This window comes from Phocoena sinus, chromosome 15 (assembly GCF_008692025.1).
Source record: "Phocoena sinus isolate mPhoSin1 chromosome 15, mPhoSin1.pri, whole genome shotgun sequence".
Classification (NCBI taxonomy): domain Eukaryota; kingdom Metazoa; phylum Chordata; class Mammalia; order Artiodactyla; family Phocoenidae; genus Phocoena; species Phocoena sinus.
In genome coordinates, this window is record NC_045777.1 from 49,946,386 (window position 1) to 49,966,410 (window position 20,025).

Sequence of the window (20,025 nt, forward strand, 5' to 3'; positions counted from 1 at the left end):
AATTTTTTGGCTGTGCCGTGTGGCTTGCGGGATCTTAGTTCCCTGACCATAGGGCGAACTCACGTCCCCTGCAGTGGAAGCGCAGAGTCCTAACCACCAGGGAATTCCCTACGTTGTTTTTTTAGATGTGATACTTTTACACACTTATTGGACTACGGTACAGTGTAAACTTAACTTTTACATGCACTGGAAACCAAAAACTTCGCATAACTCACTTTATTGCAATACTCACTTTATTGCGACGGGCTGCAGGTGAACCCGCAGTATCTCCAAGGTCTGATTGCACGGTGTTATCATCTGTAGTGTCCTCGGACCTTATTCCTCTTGCTGAAAGTTTGTGCCCTTCGACTGGCCTCTGAGGGAGGTTTAACATCACAAATGGCTGTTCGGATTCATTTTCTTATAATCACCTGACATCCCCAAACTCTCTGGAAAATTCTGGCTTTGAATAAACTCAACTGTGGCATCTAAAGGGCAGGACCTTCACTCACGGAGCTGGCTCCTGCCTGGCTCTCCTGCCTCTTCGGGCTGCAGGAGGCCCTGGGAGAAAGCACCCACCCTGTATCCAGGTCAGGGAATGTGCCAGCCCCTCGGGGAGACCCTGGCCTGGTTGGACAGCCTGCACATGTTAGTTACCTCTCCCTTCTGCCCCCAGTTCTGGAAATTCTCCAGCTGTGCTAACAGCAGAGGCCAAGGGCCTGGCGGGGGCCAAGCCAGCAGGGCTGCCTGACGTGCTCCAAGTGGTGCTGCCCCGAGGGCCAGGCTGTGGCCCTGCGGGGCGTGTGTCTCCCCATTTTGGTGATCTCTCCATTTGTTCCGTGTGTCCGTCCCTCATCCCATGTCCGCAGGGTTACTTCTGCGCTACGATTGATGTCTCACTTTAACTTTTCTGTAGCCTGGGGTCCTAATGTCCACAAGACGTGGCTGCCGTTACCACTGCCCTGAAAGCCCACTGAGATTAGGTCGTGGCACGGCTAACGGAATTATGAGTTATGAAAGTCATCTACGCATAGTTCTTGGTTCTGGTGGTTCTTAGACAGTTACTGACAGGGTTACAGAACAGAAAGTAAGACGCCCCCTAGGCCGTGTGCGTTGCTCTCGCGCTGATGTGTTTCTGACAAAGGAGGATGCAGTGTGTCCAGTCATTTACTTCTTGGCAAAGCAGGGTTCTTCTTTTACAACGAGCCGCGGGGCTGCGCCTGTGTCTTCTGAGAGCCTGACCAGGAAGGTGCCCCCAGCCGCTGCGCCGGGTGTTGCAGGTCCCGGAGGTGGTGCTGAGGGTGACAGAGGCCTCCGCGGCATCCGCCTGACAGCTCACCCTGTCCAGCCACCCGATCCTTGCTCTCTCCTGAAGCCACACCTCTCGTCCCTCCAGCGCTGACCCACTTGCCGCCAAGCTGCACAGCATCCTCACAGATGAGGCTTTTGAGTTTTACTGTAGCCAGTGCCACAAACAAATCAACCGCCTTGAGGATCTTTCTGCTCGCCTGAACGATCTTGAAAAGAATAGGTAACCTATGCGGTGCCTGGCCTGCTCTCTGTCCCGGGGGAGGCAGACTCCGCCTGCCCGCAGCCGCCCCCACTGCCCTGGCCCAGGTGCCACTCCCTATGCCTGGCCCACTCCGGGGGCTTCCTCCAGAGGCTGGGCAGACGTGCGGACAGCGGACTCTTCTCCGGCCCCTGCCCTGCATGTGCTGTTCCTGGTCTGGTGCTCTGTGTGCATGCCACGGTCCAGTCCCCTGCCTCTGCCCTGCCTGAAGACAGCCAGCATGTGGGAGAAAGTCTGCTTTTAGAAAGATGTGCTTTCTCCGTTTTACTGAAAGATGTTTGAAGTTGAGAGTCACAAGAAGTAGCACTGGGAAATCTAAAGTGAGAGTAGGTCTTCAGTGCAGACTTGTGAGCAGCTTTCGGGGGCGTCAGTTTGAATCGGGGTGAGCCCTGCCCTGAGCTGGTCTCTGGGAGGCTGTGCAGCCTCCGTCAGCGGCAGAGTCACTGGCTGCTCTGTCCCCGGAACGGGCCGCTGGGCCCAGCATGCCTGCTGCTCTTCGCTTCTCCCTCTCCTCATCTCCTGGTTCCCTCTCCGCCCCCTGTACCCACCCCCAGTCAGAGTCCCAGGAGGAGGCACCTGGCTCCTCACAGCCTCACAGGCTCCAGCTGCAGGAAGCATTTTGGGTGGTTTGCACATGCTGACATGTCCGTTAGGCAGATTGCTGATTAGCTTGTGTGGAGGAGAGATGGGCCCTCGTGTGGCGCACCCCACAGCCCCAGCCCAGCGGAGGGAGTGAGGGACTGCCAGGCGTTCTCATGTGGGCAGCAAGGAAGGGGTGGGACGTGCCGACCAGTGCTGTGGGCTCCCATGCAACTTCCTGGAGGCAGGGGCCTTGGACTGGTGGGAGTTGCATGGAAGGTGAACCATCCTAATGGTTTTGGCATGTACGCTTCCTCCTGGGCCTGCCGTCTGCCCTTGGGGCTTGGCCTCGGCCGCTCAGTCTGCCTGGTGGGCCCTGCGACCAACAGCCAGTAGTGTCCTGGTGCTGGTTCAGCCCTTCCTCCTGCACTTGTGTAGCTCAGAGCTTGGGCCGGGGTCCAGCCAGCACCTGGTCAGGTGAGGGATAGGGCCGATCGGCAGCTTCAGAGGGGAGCTGGGGGTGCCAGCAGCACTGAGGAGAACTGGAGGTGCTCTTTGAGGAGCTTCTAGGGAGACCAGGGATTCCAGAGACCTGCCAGCCTCCCTTTACCCCTCGTGTTCAGCCCCGTGCTCAGCGCTCCAGGATGGCCGCTCAGCCTGGCGGGGATGGTCATTTGTCCTTCCCGAGCAGGGACCTGCCTTCCCCGTATCTCAGCTCTCACCCTCCGAAGGTACTTGATGTGGAAGTGATCTTTTCCCACATTGAAGACCTGCCCCAGGGTGGCCACAGTTGCTTCTGCTAGGCTTTGTGGGGCAGAGAACAGACTGGGACGTGGCCGAGTCCAGCCAGCAAGTCCAGGGGGTCTCACATCCAGTTTCAGCCACCTGTTCCCTAAGACAGGCACTAACAAGGGGGTTAATATGCCATCAGAACCCTCGTTATAATCAGTCAGGAACTTTCCCCTACACACTCACTTAAGGAGATGTGAATCTTACCCATTGGTTTCCATGGAATTGCCTCAAAATAAACGTATTTGGTCATGCTTTGTGGTTGGTGAAAGGTGATTTAGTCCAAACCATATTCAGACAGCAGCTTTGACGTCTGATATAATTTCTACCCAGTGAACCTCAGAACATACGTATTTTCCACATACCTGGGAGCCTCTGTAAAACGGTTCATTTTGTAGAAACTGAGACGTCTGCTTTACCCAGAGGTGCAAGTGATGCCAGCCCCTGAAGTGGGACAGCACACTGGACAGTGGTCTGTCCTTTCCTGTTGCTCCAGGATGAAATTAGACTTGTGTTCAAATGTACAGCATCAGTCAGGGCCCAGTCAGAAGAGGGGACCACACAGTAACTTGAATAGGAAAGTTTAATAGAGAGTGACCATTGTAACTGGGGATTGGATTAATGTGGCATTGGCTGGGAGGAGAGCTCAGGAGGAGACAGGGCAGCAGCTGTGAGGGAGGAGCAGCGGCTCACGCCACCGGCTGCAGAGGGCGTAGCCGCACCTTCTAAAACTTGCAGAAGTCTGCCCTCTGGCTGCCAGGAACGCTGTTCGCTGGGAGGGGTCTCACCAGAGGGACTTCCACCACGGAACTGCCTGGGAGGTGTCAGGTGCAGCCGCCCAGGTGGGATTCGGGAGTGTGGGGATCAGGGCCCAAGTTCAAACCGTGGTGCTGCCCAGGCAGCAGGGGCACCTGGAAGCAGGCCCTTTCCTGGGTCCCTGTCCAGCACCCTCTGCCGACGCAGCATCACAGGGTCCAGGAGCTGGTAGGCAGGACGAGCCCAGAGCGGAGAGGCAGTGCGTTGGTAATGGGTACAGTTGCTGGTGATGGGAACAGCGTGTCTCCCCAGACAGGGTTTCTTGCCCCAGCCTGAGGGGGTCACAGTAACTGATGGGTGTGTGTCTGTCTGGCCGTGACGCTATTCTTGTTCTCATAGGTTGAAGCTAATAGTTTAGCAGTTAAATTGGGAAGCAAACAAGGGGTACGGTAAGCTTGGCCCTTTTGCCACTGCAGGTGATCACGTCAGGCAGGCGACATGGGGCTGACTTTCCTGTCCTGAAACGGCAGCAGGAAAGCTTTGCGAGTCTCTGCGCAGCTGGGCTGGTAGAGGTTGAAATGTCAGTGCCAGAGTTAAAACGGACAACAGAGCTTTCCTGTACACACGGGCCCGTGTCACGCCTTGTGTGGAGCCTCTGACGGCCGAGCCTTTGGAGGGCAGTGTGGCTCCAAAATCACTTGGGACGTGCCATTGGCCGATGGCTCGAACCCAGCATGGCCACCTGTGGGTCCAGGCGCTGGGGCCAGCCCCTGAACCGAGGCCCGGTTGTGACACCATCTGAAACTTCCTTGAGGGCTGGGACCAGGTGACAGGCCCCTGAGATTGTCCCCGTGCCCCTGAATGTTTTGCTGAGCGAGCCTTTCCGTGCATGGAGCTGGCCTCGGGAGCGGGTGCTGCATGCCTGCGGACACGCCCCCGCCCCATATCTCTTTCGCCTGAGTTTCCTGCTTCCTCTCCATCCTCCCTGTCTGTTCTCTGACACCGTTTTCCTGTTTGTTTTGATTTCTGCAGTCCATCGAAGCAGCTCTCCAGCAAGAAGGTGGCAAGGTAGGAACCCTGGGTGCCCACTGAGGTGCTCTTCTGAAATGTGTCACTGGTCACAGTGCTTTAAAAACTTGTTTAGAAAATACTATTTTCAAGGTATTTTTTAAAAACTTCTGAAAGTTACTTCTCATGGTTTGGGATTGAAAATAGTTTGAGGGGACGGGTTGTAAAAAGAATTTCCAAAGCAGTAGATTTGGACCTGTGTTTGTGGCTGGGGGTCCGTGGTGGAAACTTTTGTCCTTCCTCCTGTTCAGTTGAGTCTTTCCCATGTGAGGGCTGTAGGCTAACCTGGTGGGGAGGGTCAGCGGGGGCCCTGATGCCACAGCCCAGGTCTGGGTCCACCTCCTTCAAGGGCTGTGTCCTTTCCACCCCTGCTGGCTCCCCAAGGTGAGGAGGAGGTGGAGGAGCTTCTAAAGAACAAGCGTTGGTGACCACTTCTTCATTTTTCAGTTTTGGGAGCTGCCCACTGGCTTCTTGCAGTGAGAGGTAACAGCACATGCGTTCACCCCTCCTGCCAGGCCTGCTCTAGGCTTGTAAGATGCCGGCATTCTTCACAGGAAGCCATGTGATGTGTTACTGGATTTCCTTTCTAAGATGAGTTGTTGCTTCTCCTGGAGGCAGTGATTGCCTTTATGTTTTTATTTGCGTCGTCTTCTGCCTCCACTGCCTGGCCCTGCTGCTGCCTGAATGGTTCCCCCAGAGCCCTAACCCTCTCCGCCCATGCTGTGTGGGCTGCACGGCTGCAGCCCCGCATGTCTCCCTGATGCCGGGTCCTGGTGTCTGTTTCAGGTGTTGGATCATCTCGCCCCCTGAGCCCCTTCTTCCTTTTTTTAATCTCCATTTTCTATCCAGCACGTCTTCTGGTAGCTTCTTGAGAAAAGACGTGCCCAGGAAATAAATTTTCGAGCCCTTGTTGGACATTTTACTCCTGTGGTTTGGCTTGGGGTGGAATTCTAGATCAGAAGTGGTTTCCGTTTAGCCATTTTGTAGGCGTTGCTCATTATCCTCTAGTCCTGGTGCTGCTGCAGGACAGTCTAGCGCTTGCTGGTTTTTCTTTGTGACTGCTTTTCCCTTCTGGAAGCTTTTAAAAGATGTTCTCCCTGTCCCTGAAGCTCAGACATTTCAGGACGAATCTTGTGCGTCCTTTCCACCGTTAATTACGCTGGGTGGTTCCAGTCTGGAAGTGCCTGCCCTGAGCTCTGCGGGCCTCTCTGGAGCGCGATCCGATCCACAGAGCCCTCCACCCCACCTCCTGGTCCTGGAGCTCCTACCCCCGGAGCCCCTGCCCCCAGAGCCCCTGCCCCCGGAGCCCCTGAAGGCGGCCTCTCTGCTCTGGCTCCCCCACCCTTCCCTGAGCTCTGTCTCTCTTGCTAGAGGTCTCCCTCTGAGTGGGGTCCTGCCTGGCTGCCGACCTTCAGGTAGTTCATAGGCTGTGGTGCAGCCCATTTGGAGGCCTGCAGTCCTGAGTTGGGTGCCTGGTGGGGGCCGCCCCTCCCCCATCTGAGCTCCTCCCTGCTGCCCCTCAGGTGCCAGCCGCCTGGGCTCTCCTCCAGCGTCCGGCGCCCTGGACATCTCATCTCTGGCCCTGTCTACCCTCCTGCTTCTGTCCCTGAGGATGTAAAACACTTGTTTTTCTTTTCCTATCATGTTAAGGGCTGAGGGTCCAGGGGAAGCAGAGGTGAATCCAAAGGCCCACCCTCCTCACTTGCTCTCTCCATCACCTGGGTCTTGGGAGCGTCCTAGTAATTCCAGACCATGCTTTGATCATAGTTTCAGCATTCCCTTCTCGCTCCACCTTTTACCCAAACAGCCTGCAGCTGGTGAGACTAAGGAAGCTGACTTGCCCTCCCAGCTCCCACACCAGGCACGTGGACGGACCTGGAGCCGCCAGGGCCCAGCTCCTCGGCTTTTGGCCTCTGTGGCTGCTGCTCTGAGAATTCATCTTCCTTTGCAGATACCCTTTGGTATAAAAAAAGGCCAGCCTGCAGGTGTTTGTTGTTTACAAACAGGCATCGTCTGCAGTCGGTGCGCGCGCACACACACACACACACACACACACACACGTGCACTTTGAATCTGCTGCTCTTCTGCCCTTAGAACTGCCACCAGCCTTCCAAAGAAACTTAAAATGCTTGCTGTCATTTCACTCTTGTGGCATCGTTTCAGCCCAGGCCTCTGACCTGGCTGTGTGCTCGCCTGGGTGCAGATGGCTCTGGGATCGGTGTGCCTGGGGACCTCACAGGGCGACAGCAGGTCTGGGGTTGGGTGACATTTAGGATGCAGTCCCGTCCACCGGCCAGGCTTGACCTGACTCCCTTTGGGGTGGATCAGGCATCCCCCCACTTCCCCTGGTAGGTCTCCTGAGCCAGGATGGGCTTAAATAAACAAGCTCCCCACCCACCATGGGAGGAACCTTGGCCTTACCCTAAGGTGGCTACATGCTGTGGCCACACACCCCAACCCCAGATTCAGCCCTTGGAAAATGCCTGAACCCCTGGTCTGAGATCAGGATCGGGTGTCAGCCCCCAGGCTTTGGACCCTCCTCAGGGTGGTCTCTGGGTCTGGGGTGGGCAGCTTCCTGCCCCAGGAGTGGGGTCAGGAGCTCATGTTTAGGTCAAGGTCATGGATGTTAAGAGGAGTGATTAGATGGCAACTTGATGGCCTGTCCTCCCCTGGCCCTTGGGATTCAGCGCCCTCGGGGAATTCAGTGAAATCCACAGAAATGCGCTGATACGTACCCCCCAGGGCACAGTTGGGGATTGTGGTCTACAGGGTTAAAGATGCCCTTCCTTTTTGTTCCCCTGAGAATGTTTCTGGAAAAGAAATGTAAGGAATGCGCAAGCTCAGTCAGTGCTGAAAAGGAAATAGAACTTCTTATGTTTGGTAAAGAGACTGTACTTTTTTTTTTTTTTTTTGGCCATGTGGCACGGCATGCGGGATCTTATTTCCTCAACCTGGGAACGAACCCGGGCCTGCTGCAATGGAAGCACAGAGTCCTAACCACTGGACCACCAGGGAAGTCCTGAGAGTGTACTTTTTAACAGTGTTTTATTGAACTGGCTCTGTGCTGTGTCCTTAGTTATGTGACAGCCTGCAGATCCCCATTCTGTAGCATAGGGAGGGTGCCTAGATTCCTCAGGGTCACACAGTGCTGAGGCGTCTTCCGCATGTGTCAGAGCCAAGGGCCTGTGCCCTTTTCATGGTCGGCCCCCAGAGGCCCCGAGTGTGTCTTGCCATGGCTGCCCCAGGAAGTGTGCCTGGAAGTCAGAGATGGAGAGGACGTGGAAGTTACGGTGTGCCCACAGGTCACGACCTTGAATTAATGTTTCACGGCTCGGGGAAGATGAGATTATTTCATATCACTGAGAGGAGTGACGTCCTGTTTTATTGCCCAAGTTCAAAGTATCTTGGCCCAGTAGCTGGTAGGGAAGGAGGCCGGGCCCGTTGGGCTCCACAGACTATGGTCTGTTCACCCAGCCCTCAGTAGCGGTGTCCTGCCCGGAGTCCCCTTCGGTGGAGACCTGGCCGCCTGCTGCTGGGTTCTGCTTTCCAGACCAGCCTGGGGGTGTTCACGTGTACAGGCCTGGCCGCGAAGTTGTCCCCCTTCTTTGCTCTCCTTGCTCTGCTGAAGGACCTTCTCTGGACAGGGCTGTCGTTTATTCTCCCCAGGCACCTGCATCAGTCAGGGGCCCTGACCATGGAGGCCCTGCAGGACCCTCCCCCAGACCCTGTGGAGGGCATGGAAGAGGACATTGCTGACAAGGTAGGCCCTGGATGGATGGCAGGGCCGGAGGGCCACGTGTGGACAACTCAGTGGCCTCAGGCACAGGCCCTGGTGGGTGTGTTGAGTGAGGTGCGCAGAGGGCACAGTGGGAGGTGGTGATGGCGCCGGCAGGGCTGCGCCGTCCACCAGCCCTGATGATCTCTGGCGGGTTTCCTCGGGTTGGCAGCCGCGGGGTGAACAGGAGAGGTGTCACGTTGTCCATGGAGAGGTGCTGGCCGGGGAGGCGGGAGGGCCCGCAGCCTGCAGTGATCCTAGAACCAGGACGGTGGAATTGGCCACTCCTGAGAGGTTGCTGGGGGCAGGGTGGCCACAGACAACCCCCCCACCTTCTCTCCCACCTCCTTCTGTCCCCCTCGCCCACCTCACCCTGCCCCCCACCTCCTGGACCTCTACAGCACCTCCAGCATCTCAGCTCTGCAGAGCCCTCCCCAGCTCTCCGGTCTGGCCGTCATGCCTCCCACCGCCTGGTGAGCGTGTCTGGCTCCAAACCCCGGGCCTTTCTGTCACTCGAGTCCCCAGCGTGAGCCGCCTCTGTGGGCTGTGTCTGGCCGAGCAGTGGCCCTGCCTGCGGTCCCTCAGCTCCTTTGCCTTTGAGAGTTGAGGGCACCACGTGCTCCCCCGTCCTCACTGGTGCCCATAGGGCTGCGCTGCCTCGTTCACGGGGCGTCTCAAGCCACCATCTTGTTCCCCAGGTTGTCTTCCTGGAGAAGCGAGTGTCGGAGCTGGAAAAGGACACGGCTGCCAACGGGGAGCAGCACAGCCGGCTGAGGCAGGAGAACCTCCAGCTGGTGCACAGGTGAGTTCAGGCCTCTTAGTGCCTGTGGGATGTGATCCGCCCCCTGGTCGTTCTCCTCCCCTCAGGTTCTCTGAGCACCACCCTCCATTCAGCTGCTGGATGGTGTGGGGTGAGCAAGGCTCCTGCTGAGGGCTCTCCCCAGAGGAAAGGGCGAGGGAGGGACCTCTCAGGAGAAGCCGGGGCCGACACCCGGCCTGCAGAGTGCCCGGCTGGGATTCCCGTCTGGGGGTGTCTGGCGTGTGCCCCGCTTCCAAGACCTGTCCTGACCAAAGGTGCGCCCCCCACCCCACGCAGGCTTGCTTCATCTCCGCATCTCCTGGACAAGGAAACCAAGGCAGCAAGTGGGGGCTCTGGGCTGGGGCCAGTGCCTCCAGAGCTCCCTGTGCTCGGGTACTTGACCCACCCTTGAAGCATGGGGTCCTCATGGGGCATAGCAGTGCGACCGAGCCCCACGTGGAAGCCACGAGCTCTGAGTTAGAAATAACAGCCGTGTGGAAGTCGGTGTAAGGAGGGAGCAGGTGCTTCCCCATCTCCTGTTTTGCAGACTTTTCACAGCACGTGGTGTGGTTTTCGGTGTTGGGAAGCTGGTCACGCTGTGTACCTCACCCCAGTTTACAGCACTTCTCCTGCAGAGGACAAGGGACTTGGCCTGTGTGCAGCCAGAGGCTTGGGGTCACAGACCCCTTTCAAGAGGTCCAGAGGCTGGGAGCACGGCATGTGTTCTGGGCAAAGCCTGGCCCTGCCGAACCCTCTGCAGCCCCAGGCTCCTCACCCTCCGAGCACTTGTACCAGCGCTGGACACTGGCCCTGAGGCTCTGGGGGACGCTGGCCTCCTGTTGTGGCTTCTCCTGGGCGAGATGGGCCTTCATGACCTGTCCTCCTGCTCTTGGAGGCTGGGAACCGGGATGTGCCATGCTGTCCTGGGCGCCTCGCCCACTGCTATAACAGAGCAGCAGAAGCACGTTCTCCTGTGTGGTCGAGACCCTGGCTCGGGGGGCCACCTGCTTTCCTGCCCTGCTTTGCTGCTGCAGAGCCAGGGGTGGGGTCGGCCCTGCTCATGCGAGGGCTGGGGCTCCAGTGCTGCGTCTGCAGGACGTTCCTTACTCCCTCCCTGTCCTTGTCCAGGGAGATCTGGATGGGCCACCAGACTCCCTTCTCCAGCTGACTGGAGGTTCATCTCATCCAATGGGCACTTATCAGTTATCCACGTTTGTGGTGGAAAGTCCACACTCTGTGCCCTGCCCGGCCACCCAGCCCCAGGGCCTGTCATATCCACTTCCTGGGGCCGTTTCTGCCAGTGTTTGCCTAAGTTCCCCTCAACCACACACTCCTGCCGCTGCTGCTTGGCGTTTCCCAGCCGCACTGACCCGCCGCACTGCTCTCCTTTCTTTTCATCCTAGGAGTTCCACCTGCTTTCTCCACATCTGGTTTCTTGTTCTCCAGATCCCGCATTTCTTCTTTGCTTACTCGCTTTCTGAGCAGATGCCCTACTCGCAGCATAGGAGCCAGGCTTCCTAAGGCCTCACGTGTCTGAAAACGGGGTTGTGTCGTGTCCCCCCTCCACCCCCACCATCGATAGTGTGGCTGAGTCTGGGATCCCGCTGGGAGCTGGGTCCCTGGAAGCCGGCTCCGCTGCCGTCTGTCCCGTCTGTGACCAAGGCCCTGGCACCGCTGGGCTCACTGCTCTTTGGGGTCCTATTCTCTCCCGATGCCGTGAGGGTCTCTTGTTGTTTCTTGTGCTGAGGGCACGTGGTTTCCAGCCTTTAAATCTGGAAAACGTGTCTCTCAGAGTTTCTTCCATTTTCTTGTCTGTCTGAACTTCTGTTAATCAGATATCAGACCTTATGGACCTTCCTTCTCATTTTCTTTACTTCCTTATTCTCTAACTTTCTCATTATTCTTTTTTTCTGTGTAATAATCTTTGGTTTTCTCCTTCAGTTATTCTATTGAATTTAAAATTTTGTCGTGTCATAGTTTTAATGGCTAAGAGTTACTTCTGTTACCCATTCCTTCTGCAACAGCTGCTCCTGTTTCGTGGACGTGGTGTCTCAGGCCTCCGAGGGTGATAGTTACAGGGCTTCTGTGGTATTTCCCACATGATGTGTGTCTCCTTCAGGTCGTTTTTTCTGTTTGCTTTGGCCACTTTGTATTAAGAGCTTTCCTGTGATGTCTGGTGGTCTTTGGCTGTCTGTTCACTCTTGGGTGCGAAGCACCAAAAAGCAGATGAGAAACCCTGTGTGGACGGGCAGCTTAGAGGCATGGGCTCCAGCCATCCACAGGCAGGGCCCAGAGCCCTTCTCTGTGGTTTGGTCCGTTCCTGTCTCCTGCACTTGGGAGTGGTGGTCTGGGAAGAGGCCAGGGTCAGGGTCCTCATGTGTACCTTCCTTCTGTCCCCATGTTCTTGCTATACCTGCCTTCGAGTCTGCCACGGCTGACCTGGGTGGGGTGGGTCTGTACACCATGTCTCCAGCCTGGAGTATCAGTGCAAGGTGCCCTGGGGCCAGGGGCCAGGCACCTGGTGGGCTTGTGCCCGGGAGGGTCTCCTGCCCACACCCAGTGAGCAGGAGGCAACTGTGGGTGCAGGCCAGGATGGGGGTAATGCCCCCTGGGAATGATGGGGACTGTCCTTGCCATCAGGACTGTGCCGTGGTCTGAAGGCCAGTCACCCTCTGTGAGGTGAAGGGTGTTTGGGGGGATACATGTCCTGCTTCAGAACTGCCCTTGACTAGAGCTGTGGGCCATTGGGGGACGTCTCAGTGCCTTCCTGTCCCCTCTCTGGGCAGGGCCGCTCTCTCCAGCTCTGGGCTTAGCATCTCAGGACGGTTTCTCCCCTCCCCCTCTGCCTTGCAGAGCCAATGCCCTGGAGGAGCAGCTCAAGGAGCAGGAGCTGAGAGCCTGCGAGATGGTCCTGGAGGAGACACGCAAGCAGAAGGAGCTCCTGTGCAAGATGGAGCGAGAGAAGAGCATCGAGATCGAGAACCTGCAGGCCAGGTGGGGGAGAGGGGGGACCCGCGGGCCAGGTTGGGGAGAGGGGGACGAGGGACCCGCAGGTCAGGTGGGGGAGAGGGGGACGGGGGACCCGCAGGTCAGGTGGGGGATAGGGCTGATGAGAAATGCAGCTGGGCTCTCACCACAACAGCTGGCCACCCCAGGAGTGCACGATACCTAGGAACAAATTTGATTTTACGAACAGTGGAAAAACCTTTGTGAAGAAAACTAAAAAACTCTACTGAAGGCCACAAAGTATTTGAAGGCAAAGACTGACACTACCTGGATGTCACTTTCTCTAATCTTTCTCCAGTGGATGCTGCACCATTCAAAATCAAAGTCAAAATCTTTTTTTAAGGCAACTTGAGAAAATTACCCCTATGCTCCCCTGAAGGCATAAGCCTTAGATAAGTCAGGAAAAGAGGAGCATACTCTGTGCAGACACCCCACAAAGGCACAGGAGTGGACCAGGAACTCAGGCTGGGGGCGTCCACTCACGGTGACGCGTGGATCTCAAACGTTGTTTGTCAAACAAAACCAGCAGAGAACCTAGATGTCCACAAGTTAACAGTCACCTGGAGGTTCCTGCTCATCCTCCCTCTGCAGAGCTTGCTCCTGGGTGGGTAGTGATGGGGAGGCGGGTATTTCACAGTCTTTTTAACTGAATGGGCACCACTCTCAGCCTTCATCGTGCAGCCATTTTACCCTCGTGAACAACTCTAGGCTCTTTAGCATGTGTTTACCTCCAGCTCTTAAAGCTGGAAAATACATTTTGACACATTTTCAACAGTGGGAGGTGGCAGGAAGGACTGCACACAGAGCTGTGCTGGGGTCTTCCTGGACGGGAGGCCTCCCTGGGGGCTGGCCTGCGGTATCACCTCCCGGGAAAGCCTTCTTCCTGGGCCTCGGCACAGTGCCATCCAGTGGACCTGCAGGCCACAGCCTCTCCGTGGGGCCCTGTCCACCGGGCTGTGGGTGCCTAGGGGCGGGCCGTCCTGCCTCCCGTGTCTGCCAGCACCAGAGCCTGCACGGCAGGGGGCATCCTGCTGGCTGAGTGGGACATCCTGCTGGCCGAGTGGGACAGCAGCTGCAGGGGCCCGAGGTGGACAGGGCCTCATGAGGCCCTCACAGAGCAAGATGGGACTCGGGGTCACCACTGCCTGCTCTTTGCACCTCAGTTAGCAGCTTCATGTGCCTGGACCCTGGTGGCCTCCCTCAGCTCCCTGGGGTTCTTGCGGGGGTGAGGACAGCGGGGCCATGGAAGGAACTGGGGATTCTTGGAGAAGGGCTGGGTCTGTGGCTGGGACAGAGGAAAACCGGCAGAGCCTGGGGTGCCAGGAAGCAGAGAGGTGCTTGAACAGAAGCACACACAGACGACGGTGTGTCATGGCTCCCAGTGGGCATAGCTGGGGCACAGTAGGAACCGCCATCCAGAGTGTAACCCAATGTGGACTCCTGCAGAGGACACCAAATAACACACAGACACGTCCGCTCGGGGGTCCCTGAAGCGTGGACTGGACCCCATGACTGGCCTCCAGACAACAGAGAAGGAACGGGAAAAGGAGAACTTGACAGAGGAGACACCTAGCAGACACACCCCAACCAGGCGATCCAGGTCAACGTCACCCATGATGCGAAGGGCACCTCTTCTCTGTGGGATTCTCCCCAAACCCACAACCTGTCCAGTCACGAGAAGACACCAGACAAACCCAGTCTGAAGGACATTTTACCAAATACATGACCAGACCTGCTCAGAACTGTCAAGGTCATGAAGAGCCCGGGAAGTCCAGAGATTGCTGCAGACCAGAGGGGACAGAGGAGCCATGACGGCTAATGCGGTGCGGGGACACCAGACGGGAAGGAGCGCTGGTGGGAAAGCTGTGTTGAGTCCATGGGTTGGTCATTTGCATTTCCAGCATGGGTGTGATGAACGCCACGATGGTGAGCAGATGCCTGGAGAAGCCGAAAGGGGCTCAGGGTCCGTGGAACTCGCTCTGTGTCTGCAGCTTCTCTGTAAACCGGAGGTGTGTGGAGACACCATCCTGGCTTACAAGAAGCTTTGGCCCAGGGCCCTTGTGTTGGGTGCGTGTGGTGGCCGGGGGACAGCTCTGCGGGTCCCAGCCTTGTTCTTGTGACCCAGGCTGCAGCAGCTGGACGAGGAGAACAGTGAGCTGAGGTCCTGCATGCCCTGCCTGAAGGCCAGCATCGAGCGCTTGGAGGAGGTAAGCTGCCGGCCAGACTCTCCCCGCCCTCCGCCCCAGGTGACTTTGGGCCATCAGGACCTGAGACAGGTTCTCCAAAGCAGGGCAGCCGCACTGTTGGCCGATGGGCCTGTGGGGGTGTGGCTGCAGGCCAGGAAGCTGTGCTGCTTGAGAGCAGGCTGGTGGCCCCGGGGGTGAGGGAGCCAGGACACACTGGGCCTGGCCGTCCCTTTCCTGGAAGATGCGCGACCCTGCCTGGCTTCCCGGCATCCTTGGGCCTGAAGAGTCACGCATAGATTAACACCTGGTTTGAATCTAGGATGATGTCCTTGAGGGGCTGACTTCAGCTTGACCCCTTGTGCCCCGTGGTCCCCTCCCCACCCAGGGATCCCTGGGCAACTCTGCACCCTGAGGACATCTGAGAGCACTTGGGCTCTGGCCTCCTCCCGGAAACAGTCCCGGGCGCCTCGCAGGCCCACCTGCCACGTGTCGGGCACAGACAGCTGAGGAGAGCTGCATGGATGGGCGGCAGACGGGCATGTCTCCGGCAACTGTTTCGTTCTTGCAGGAGAAGCAGAAGCTGCTAGATGAGATTGAGGAGCTGTCTCTACGGCTCAGTGAGGAACAGGAAAACAGGAGGAAGCTGGGGGACAGGCTGAGCCACGAGAGGCACCAGTTCCAGAGGGACAAGGAGGTGACCCAGGAGGTGAGCACAGAGCCCCGGGGTCCCCCCCCCCATTGGCGTTTAGACCACCCCAGAGGTCCTGAAGCCAAGCTGAGCCAACTCCCGCTGCTGCAGCTGATCGAGGACCTGCGCAAGCAGCTGGAGCATCTGCAGCTCTTCAAGCTGGAGGCCGAGCAGAGGAGGGGCCGCAGCAGCAGCGCAGGCCTGCAGGAGTACAACAGCCGCACGCGGGAGAGTGAGCTGGAGCAGGAGGTCCGGAGGCTGAAGCAGGTGCGGGCTGGGCTCATGCTTCCGGGGGCCGACATGGGGGCGCGTGGGGGCTGGTGCCCGAGTTGGTGGTCCTGCCTCGGCCCAGAAGTGACGCCCCGTGTCCCCCAGGACAACCGCAGCCTGAAGGAGCAGAATGATGAGCTCAACGGGCAGATCATCAACCTGAGCATCCAGGGCGCCAAGAACCTCTTCTCCACGGCCTTCTCTGAGTCTCTCGCCGCAGAGATCAGCTCCGTCTCCCGCGATGAGGTAACGCCCCGCCCCGTCCCCTGCGGGTGTCCGCAGTCTGGGCACCTGGACCGACCCCTAGCTCCTCCCACAGCTCATGGATGCCATCCAGAAGCAGGAGGAGATCAACTTCCGCCTGCAGGACTACATCGACAGGATCATCGTGGCCATCATGGAGACCAACCCGTCCATCCTGGAGGTCAAGTAGTGCCACTCAGCGGGGCTCCAGCACAGCACACACGCAGCTGAGACCGAGGTCCCTCACCCACCGTGGAGCACACAGCTGGGCAGGGCAGGGCGGGGGAGGAGGGATGCTGGGACCGGAGCCTGCGGTGGCTCTGGCCTCTCGCTATGCCCTCCTTTCTGCAGAGAATGAGGGACAGTCTCTCAGGCTGGGGTGAACCCCTCTGTAACCTCTCCCACGCTTCCTGCCTTGTCAGGGAAAAAAGGAATGAAATGGGTCCCCGCTGGGGGTGCTGCTCCCTGTGCCCGCCAGGCACCCTAACCTGGTGCCATCCAAGTCTCAGCCACTCCTGGATGGCATAGAAGCCCCAGGACCCTGGCGCCAGACATGGTGGGGCAGGGGGAGGGCAAGCAGGAGAGGCCAGTGTGTGTCAGGGTCTGGCCAGGAGCTGCAGGGCCACCCCCCTCCAGCTTTCCTGGAGCTGCTCAGGCTGGCATCCAACCAGAAGGGGCCCCTTGGTCCAGCTTCAGGCCCAGGGGCCTCTAGGCCACGGGCCTGTGCTCACGGCCAGCCTCTCGCTGCAGTAACTCTGGGCGCTGACGCTCCTGTGACTTGAGAGTCATGGCATGGAATGTGCTGTCTGTATCGGGTGGGTGTTGCTGTTCCCCTCTGACCCTGGGGGTTCAGGCAGGGCTGTGGCTCACAGGGGTGTGTCCTCTCCTCCCTGTGCGGATCTCCGCTGGCCCGAGGAAACCAAACGTCTGGAACCAGTTTCCTCTGGGAGTTTGAGGTCTTTAGGAGTCGTCCTGTCTCCACAAGGTGCACTTTGCAGGAGGCTGGGGCGGGCAGGCTCTCACAAGTACACAGTTCAAGGCCTTCCTGGTGGCTTGGGGGCTCCTTCAAGGAAGCCCCTGCCCGGCACTTGCACTGCCAGGAGCAGCAGCATCACCCACAGGGGCTGCTGGGCCTGCCCCCCGAGCCTGAGCACCAGCCAGGAGCCTCTGGGTGCTCCCAGGTGGGCCAAGACCCTGCACACAGGTGGGCCACTGTTGTGTGCGAGCGCATACGTGAGGGTGTGTGTGTGCGTGCGTGCGTGAGCAAGCGTGTGTGTGGCTCTGTGTCCCTCCACCCTCCACGTGGCCCACCTTCTACACTAAGATTTAAGACGTTGCCTCGTATTGTATATTTTGGGGAAAGCTTTGGGTGTAAATCAATGTAAACTTGGAGGAGAGATTTTTCTATCGTGTAGAGTAGGTATTTTTTATAGATTGAAGGTTGATCAATTTTTTAATACTTCTAAGAGAGAAAACTATCTGTGTATACACATGAAATATATATATGTACGATAATAAACACTGGAACTCTGCTCCCCGCCCAGCTGTGCCCCGCCACACAGACTGGGTCTGTTTCTGTGAACACAAGCTGCTCTGAGACCTTCACGCAGACGCCGGGCACTGGCTGGCACGCTGACCCTGTTTTCACCCCCTCGAGAAGAATTTCCAGGCCGAGCAACAGTGGCCTGGATGATGTAGGAGCACGAGGCCGGGGGCCCCAGCAGCGATGAAAGTTGGTGCTGCATGTGAGGGGGCTGAGGGGCGGACCAGGAGCTCCCCATGGCGTCATCTGGGCTTGGACAGCAGGAGGCCTTCTGGTCCAGCCAACTCCTCTCAGAGGCAGCAGGATTCCCCCTCCCGGCTGGGCCCACAGGGGAGTCCAACTGGGGATGCTCCTGGGGTGGGGTGACGTGGTGGGGCCCCAGGGCCATGTGTTCATGGTAGGACACAGCCCCCAAGTGCAGCCTGGCTGCTGACATGGTGCTGACGGCCAGCCAGGCCGAAGTGGGTAGGGGCAGACACAGTACCCAAAGGAAGACACAGGAAAGGCAAAGGCACCATGGGATTGGGCAGGAAAGGCTTGGCAGGGAAGCCAGGGAAGGAGAACTCAGGTGCCACTGCAGTCATGGGGATGCCACCAAGGAGCTTCTAAGGGTGAGTGACCAAATCTGACTTGAAGGGGGGCTGTTAGCTAAAAGTCCCCCAAACTTGATTCCCTGGCCTAGGCATCTCCCACCTCCTAGCACGGAGCTACCTGTGTACCAGACATAGATGGAGAAACTGAGTCCCCACCCGACCACCCAGTGGGGCAGAGAAGGGTTTGAGCCCAGGTCTGCTGCCCACTCAGCCCCCGGGTGATGACAGGTTGGCCTGGCCTGCAGCAAGCAGGGCCCCCAAGGCCTTGTCCTCAGCTGGGGGTGTGGCATTAAGACACTTTGAGGGTCACCAGGAGTCCTGGGTGCTGTGTGAGTAGCACCGAAGGGGCAATTGGAGGGTGTGGATGTGTCGCAGGAGTTCCTGCCTGGAGCCGGCATCCCAGCCAGGATTCAGGGGAGGGCCTGGAGAGGATGCAGGCCCCCAACCATGCTCCTGGGGCTCAGAGGGGGTCGCTCCTCAGAGTCAATACATACATCATCAAGTTCATTAGTGGGGGGCTTCCCTGGTGGCGCAGTGGTTGAGAGTCCGCCTGCCGATGCAGGGGACACGGGTTCGTGCCCCGGTCCGGGAAGATCCCACATGCTGCGGAGCGGCTGGTTCCGTGAGCCATGGCCGCTGAGGCTGCGCATCCGGAGCCTGTGCTCCACAACAGGAGAGGCCACAACAGTGAGAGGCCCGTGTACTGCAAAAAAAAAAAAAAAAAGTTCATTAGTGGGGCTGGGACTTGTACCTGGCCACCCCCAGGGCCCAGTGCTTGCCAGGTGCAACCAGTGGGCCACGTGGCCAGGGCAGCATTGTGGTGGGGCCTGGGGTGCGGGCTTCAGCCCCAGACTCCTGGTGGAGTTGCACAAGGGGGCCGGCTCAGCACTGGGGGTACCGGGGTGCTCCAGCAGGTTCAGGAGGTCAGTGGGGGCCTGGGAGGGCCTTGTCCCTAGCCTTGCTGCACTGGGGACATCTCTGCTGACCTGGGAGGAGGCCAGTGCCTCTGCTTTGACACCGGCTGATGTCCCGGGTCTGTCTGTCGGGAGCTTGAAGGGCCCGTCTCTACCTAGGAGAAGCTGGGTGTGGGGAGGGGCCTTTCCATCAGGTTAAGCCAAAACCAGGAAAGAGCTCCTCCCCGTACCCCACTGAGGCCTGCCAACCCGTTCCATTTCCACTCTCAAACGTGGGGGCCTGTCTGCAGTCCAGCTGGTCCCACCAGCCAAGGCTGAGATCCTTGCCCTGGTCCTGCAGGGATCCCAGCCCTACTAGAGACAGAGCCCCCTTGGGACAAGGTGGGGTGGGAGAACACATGACAAAAACCCATTGTAAATGGAAATGGCAGTGCCTCTCTGCTGCACAGGAAGAGCTTCCCGGAGAGCCCAGTCAGGTGGCCCAGGTGGAGTGTGCCCAGAGGGTGCTAGAGGGGACCGCGGAGTACACATGAGGCCACTGTCAAAAGTGCATCTCTCCCGTGTGGGGAGCCCCCACCCCCAGCCCCAAAGCAGATTCTGTCTCAAGTCAGCTCCTCCCTCACGTTGCTAGAGCCCCGGCTTCACCCTTTCAGGTCTTGGCCAAAGAGCACAGAGCAAGACTCTGCCCCTCCCCTGGAAGCAGACTGCTGGCAGGTGGCTGCACAGCTGGCCCCAGCCCCTGGTTCCTCGTGCCCCACGTGTACTGCCCGGGTCCTTGGCTCAGCCTGCTCCAGCCTGTCCACACTAAAGGAAGGGGTGCCCGCCTTTGCCCCCAGCCCTGTGGCACCAGCGCCTGTCACTCCACCTGCTGGTGGTTCAGAGACCAGGAGATGGAGGCCCTGTGAGGGCATCTCACAAAGCAGGTGATTACGGGTCGTTAGGTAAAACCTGCCAGAGCACAGGTGTGTCCTGTCCTCAGCCGCCTGCTGGCCTCAGGTCCCACGTGCCTGTCACACCACGGAGGGTCCCTGTGCCCTCATCCCCACAGAATCTCCACTCCTTGAGAGCACTGGTTCACTGCTGTGTCCCAAAGCTGTGAAAAGCGCGAGTGAGACCTGCACAGGGACACTTGAACTAATGCCGCCCCCCACCCCCTCTCCCCTCTGGGTGGCTATCTCCTGAAGGTCACTTATCTTCTGCTTTATAGTTACTTAAAATTTACACCTATGTGACTGACAACATCTAAGATGATCACAGGTTGACCGTA

The 20,025-nt window shown here is 58.3% G+C and overlaps 1 protein-coding gene across 4 annotated transcripts in view; it reads left to right on the forward strand.

The window, feature by feature from the left end:
• Positions 1-17,241, forward strand: part of RAB11FIP3 (RAB11 family interacting protein 3) — a 79,139-nt gene extending 61,898 nt beyond the window's left edge. For 2 of the 4 annotated variants that reach the window (XM_032605560.1, XM_032605561.1), the window contains exons 6-15: positions 1,376-1,510; positions 4,706-4,741; positions 8,408-8,501; positions 9,215-9,318; positions 12,169-12,309; positions 14,447-14,528; positions 15,076-15,213; positions 15,307-15,462; positions 15,571-15,711; positions 15,785-17,241. In XM_032605560.1, coding sequence (XP_032461451.1) covers positions 1,376-1,510; positions 4,706-4,741; positions 8,408-8,501; positions 9,215-9,318; positions 12,169-12,309; positions 14,447-14,528; positions 15,076-15,213; positions 15,307-15,462; positions 15,571-15,711; positions 15,785-15,898 — 1,141 coding nt within the window. In that variant the 3' untranslated portion in view covers positions 15,899-17,241. The remainder of the gene's footprint in view (positions 1-1,375; positions 1,511-4,705; positions 4,742-8,407; positions 8,502-9,214; positions 9,319-12,168; positions 12,310-14,446; positions 14,529-15,075; positions 15,214-15,306; positions 15,463-15,570; positions 15,712-15,784) is intronic. The other 2 variants (XM_032605562.1, XM_032605563.1) reach the window with 1 other exon arrangement.
• The last annotated feature ends 2,784 nt before the right edge of the window (positions 17,242-20,025 follow it).